The 6121-nt window shown below is 11.2% G+C and overlaps 1 protein-coding gene across 2 annotated transcripts in view; it reads left to right on the top strand.

Annotated features, from left to right (window-relative positions):
• Positions 1–900: 900 nt before the first annotated feature.
• The window catches only part of LOC120428451 (coiled-coil domain-containing protein AGAP005037), a 146413-nt gene continuing 141192 nt past the window's right edge, over positions 901–6121 (top strand). For both annotated transcript variants that reach the window (XM_039593464.2, XM_039593465.2), the window contains exon 1: positions 901–1154. In XM_039593464.2, coding sequence (XP_039449398.1) covers positions 1043–1154 — 112 coding nt within the window. In that variant the 5' untranslated portion in view covers positions 901–1042. The remainder of the gene's footprint in view (positions 1155–6121) is intronic.

The raw sequence follows: 6121 nt of genomic DNA on the forward strand, positions 1-6121 counted from the left end.
GAAGTGTTGATGCTCCACTTTTTTCAGAGTATTAAGGGAAAATCTCCACGGTATTTGGGAAGGTGAATGGTCTGAGGAGCCACCCTAGGCGAGTGGTAACGACCTTTTGCATTGTTGTTCGAATTCTTCGTGTGTTCTCATTTCTAATGGGAAAGCTTTCAATTCTTCTCATCTCTTATTGGATGAATTCTATCAGTCGCCCAGGCTATTTATAGCGAGGTTTTTTTAGATTCAATTTCAACTGCGCTTGCAATCTTGCATGCAATCTTGTTTGAGTTCTGATGTTCAACTTGCATTCATTTTTTGATTCTTTGTCCGATTTTTGGATTCAACTATACCAGTCTAATTCCTCCTCAAGCTACCAATGCACCACGGTTAAGTGGAAAGCATTTTTGCTTGCCAATCCTAAGGACAGGGGATCGAACCCCGCCGTGAGCTTTTTCATGATTTTCCATTAATTCCAAATTCAATGAGTCCAGAACTTTCTCGTTTGGAGCAGATGGGTATCGAACCCAGAACCATTCGCTTATAAAGCGAACATCGTAACCATTCAGCCACGACTGCTCCCCTCGACAAAATCCGACCTTTCTTCCGCAGAAACGCGCACACGAAAAATGGATCCACTTCCGGTTTCCGCTGCCGAAATGTCACTCACTTCTTCCAAACCCTTGTGCACCACAAAAAACCTTCACAAAATCTTCCTCGGTTGCTTCGATGTCTCTCCCCTACTCCTCCGAAATGTGACCAGCAGTTGTCACCGGATGTTCCGACATGGTCGACGCGTCGTTCGTCCAAGTAGGTTTCGCTCGTCGTCGTCGTAATCTCGCCGTAAGCATCGCAGGGCAACCTCTTTGACTTCAGTTTGCATCGCCCGCACCACTCGTGCACAAAGGTGAACGAAACAAACTAAAACAAACGCCCGCTGGTCTGATCTCCAGTCTTAGTTTAGCATGCTATTAAAATTCCAAACGGTTACTAAACATAATTGATATTTTTTTACTGTTTTAGGCCTGAAGATTTACATCGTATCCGAGTGGAACATATGGAAAGGCAATTGGCAAATCTTACTGGGCTTGTACAGAAGGCTTTAACCCAGAAACCTTCGACGGTAATAAGCAGTGCTCAAAACAATTTGGGTGCACAATATCGAGCAGGTATTTGTAGTTTCTTCCTAGATTTTTAACAACATTTTTGTAGATATACAAGTTACGATCCATAGCAGTTCCACAAGACATTCTGAATAAATGTTATTGATATTTTGGATTAGTTTTGCCTTCCTCACTGAGGTAAGGGCATAAAATCACTCGAAAATGAACTTTTTTATTTTTTGTGTTTTTTATTTAGCTCAAACTTTGTGGGGGCCTTTTGAATGGCCAGGACGGAAAATAAACTAGTAAATTTGAGTGTCTGATGCAGGCGGACGTTTGTTGTGCAGTACAGACACACTTGGAACACTTCTTTTAGCCAGGTTTTGCGTTACGCCCGACGAATCTGGCGAAAATCTGGCAGAATAACTCACAGCAGTCTAGCACAAAAATCAATCGGTTCAGACCGGTTTGCTGATGAATATAAAAAATATAAATATAAAAATATAAAAATATAAAAATATAAAAATATAAAAATATAAAAATATAAAAATATAAAAATATAAAAATATAAAAATATAAAAATATAAAAATATAAAAATATAAAAATATAAAAATATAAAAATATAAAAATATAAAAATATAAAAATATAAAAATATAAAAATATAAAAATATAAAAATATAAAAATATAAAAATATAAAAATATAAAAATATAAAAATATAAAAATATAAAAATATAAAAATATAAAAATATAAAAATATAAAAATATAAAAATATAAAAATATAAAAATATAAAAATATAAAAATATAAAAATATAAAAATATAAAAATATAAAAATATAAAAATATAAAAATATAAAAATATAAAAATATAAAAATATAAAAATATAAAAATATAAAAATATAAAAATATAAAAATATAAAAATATAAAAATATAAAAATATAAAAATATAAAAATATAAAAAATATAAAAATATAAAAATATAAAAATATAAAAATATAAAAATATAAAAATATAAAAATATAAAATATAAAATATAAAAATATAAAAATATAAAAATATAAAAATATAAAAATATAAAAATATAAAAATATAAAAATATAAAAATATAAAAATATAAAAATATAAAAATATAAAAATATAAAAATATAAAATATAAAATATAAAAATATAAAAATATAAAAATATAAAAATATAAAAATATAAAAATATAAAAATATAAAAATATAAAATATAAAAATATAAAAATATAAAAATATAAAAATATAAAAATATAAAAATATAAAAATATAAAAATATAAAAATATAAAAATATAAAAATATAAAAATATAAAAATATAAAAATATAAAAATATAAAAATATAAAAATATAAAAATATAAAAATATAAAAATATAAAAATATAAAAATATAAAAATATAAAAATATAAAAATATAAAAATATAAAAATATAAAAATATAAAAATATAAAAATATAAAAATATAAAAATATAAAAATATAAAAATATAAAAATATAAAAATATAAAAATATAAAAATATAAAAATATAAAAATATAAAAATACAAAATATAAAAATATAAAAATATAAAAATATAAAAATATAAAAATATAAAAATATAAAAATATAAAAATATAAAAATATAAAAATATAAAAATATAAAATATAAAAATATAAAAATATAAAAATATAAAAATATAAAAATATAAAAATATAAAAATATAAAAATATAAAAATATAAAAATATAAAAATATAAAAATATAAAAATATAAAAATATAAAAATATAAAAATATAAAAATATAAAAATATAAAAATATAAAAATATAAAAATATAAAAATATAAAAATATAAAAATATAAAAATATAAAAATATAAAAATATAAAAATATAAAAATATAAAAATATAAAAATATAAAAATATAAAAATATAAAAATATAAAAATATAAAAATATAAAAATATAAAAATATAAAATATAAAATATAAAAATATAAAAATATAAAAATATAAAAATATAAAAATATAAAAATATAAAAATATAAAAATATAAAAATATAAAAATATAAAAATATAAAAATATAAAAATATAAAAATATAAAAATATAAAAATATAAAAATATAAAAATATAAAAATATAAAAATATAAAAATATAAAATATAAAATATAAAATATAAAAATATAAAATATAAAAATATAAAAATATAAAAATATAAAAATATAAAAATATAAAAATATAAAAATATAAAAATATAAAATATAAAAATATAAAAATATAAAAATATAAAAATATAAAATTATAAAAATATAAAAATATAAAAATATAAAAATATAAAAATATAAAAATATAAAAATATAAAAATATAAAAATATAAAAATATAAAAATATAAAAATACAAAAATATAAAAATATAAAAATATAAAAATATAAAAATATAAAAATATAAAAATATAAAAATATAAAAATATAAAAATATAAAAATATAAAAATATAAAAATATAAAAATATAAAAATATAAAAATATAAAAATATAAAAATATAAAAATATAAAAATATAAAAATATAAAAATATAAAATATAAAAATATAAAAATATAAAAATATAAAAATATAAAAATATAAAAATATAAAAATATAAAAATATAAAAATATAAAAATATAAAAATATAAAAATATAAAAATATAAAAATATAAAATTATAAAAATATAAAAATATAAAAATATAAAAATATAAAAATATAAAAATATAAAAATATAAAATATAAAAATATAAAAATATAAAAATATAAAAATATAAAAATATAAAAATATAAAAATATAAAAATATAAAAATATAAAAATATAAAAATATAAAAATATAAAAATATAAAAATATAAAAATATAAAAATATAAAAATATAAAAATATAAAAATATAAAAATATAAAAATATAAAAATATAAAAATATAAAAATATAAAAATATAAAAATATAAAAATATAAAAATATAAAAATATAAAAATATAAAAATATAAAAATATAAAAATATAAAAATATAAAAATATAAAAATATAAAAATATAAAAATATAAAAATATAAAAATATAAAAATATAAAAATATAAAAATATAAAAATATAAAAATATAAAAATATAAAAATATAAAAATATAAAAATATAAAAATATAAAAATATAAAAATATAAAAATATAAAAATATAAAAATATAAAAATATAAAAATCTAAAAAAATATAAAAATATAAAAATATAAAAATATAAAAATATAAAAATATAAAAATATAAAAATATAAAAATATAAAAATATAAAAATATAAAAATATTAAAATATAAAAATATAAAAATATAAAAATATAAAAATATAAAAATACAAAAATATAAAAATATAAAATACAAAAATACAAAAATTCAAAAATACAAAAATACAAAAATACAAAAATACAATATAAAAATATAAAAATATAAAAATATAAAATTATAAAAATATAAAAATATAAAAATATAAAAATATAAAAATATAAAAATATAAAAATATAAAAATATAAAAATATAAAAATATAAAAATATAAAAATATAAAAATATAAAAATATAAAAATATAAAAATATAAAAATATAAAAATATAAAAATATAAAAATATTTAAAATTATAAAAATATAAAAATATTAAAATATAAAAATATAAAAATATAAAATATAAAAATATAAAAATATAAAAATATAAAAATATAAAAATATAAAAATATAAAAATATAAAAATATAAAAATATAAAAATATAAAAATATAAAAATATAAAAATATAAAAATATAAAAATATAAAAATATAAAAATATAAAAATATAAAAATATAAAAATATAAAAATATAAAAATATAAAAATATAAAAATATAAAAATATAAAAATATAAAAATATAAAAATATAAAAATATAAAAATATAAAAATATAAAAATATAAAAATATAAAAATATAAAAATATAAAAATATAAAAATATAAAAATATAAAAATATAAAAATATAAAAATATAAAAATATAAAAATATAAAAATATAAAAATATAAAAATATAAAAATATAAAAATATAAAAATATAAAAATATAAAAATATAAAAATATAAAAATATAAAAATATAAAAATATAAAAATATAAAAATATAAAAATATAAAAATATAAAAATATAAAAATATAAAAATATAAAAATATAAAAATATAAAAATATAAAAATATAAAAATATAAAAATATAAAAATATAAAAATATAAAAATATAAAAATATAAAAATATAAAAATATAAAAATATAAAAATATAAAAATATAAAAATATAAAAATATAAAAATACAAAAATACAATATAAAAATATAAAAATATAAAAATATAAAATTATAAAAATATAAAAATATAAAAATATAAAAATATAAAAATATAAAAATATAAAAATATAAAAATATAAAAATATAAAAATATAAAAATATAAAAATATAAAAATATAAAAATATAAAATATAAAAATATAAAAATATAAAAATATAAAAATATAAAAATATAAAAATATAAAAATATAAAAATATAAAAATATAAAAATATAAAAATATAAAAATATAAAATATAAAAATATAAAAATATAAAAATATAAAAATATAAAAATATAAAAATATAAAAATATAAAAATATAAAAATATAAAAATATAAAAATATAAAAATATAAAAATATAAAAATATAAAAATATAAAAATATAAAAATATAAAAATATAAAAATATAAAAATATAAAAATATAAAAATATAAAAATATAAAAATATAAAAATATAAAAATATAAAAATATAAAAATATAAAAATATAAAAATATAAAAATATAAAATCATAAAAATATAAAAATATAAAAATATAAAAATATAAAAATATAAAATCATAAAAATATAAAAATATAAAATATAAAATATATAAAATATATAAAATATAAAATATAAAAATATAAAATATAAAATATAAAAATATAAAATATAAAATATAAAAATATAAAATATAAAATATAAAAATATAAAA

The sequence above is a fragment of the Culex pipiens genome, chromosome 1, assembly GCF_016801865.2.
Source record: "Culex pipiens pallens isolate TS chromosome 1, TS_CPP_V2, whole genome shotgun sequence".
Lineage (NCBI taxonomy): Eukaryota > Metazoa > Arthropoda > Insecta > Diptera > Culicidae > Culex > Culex pipiens.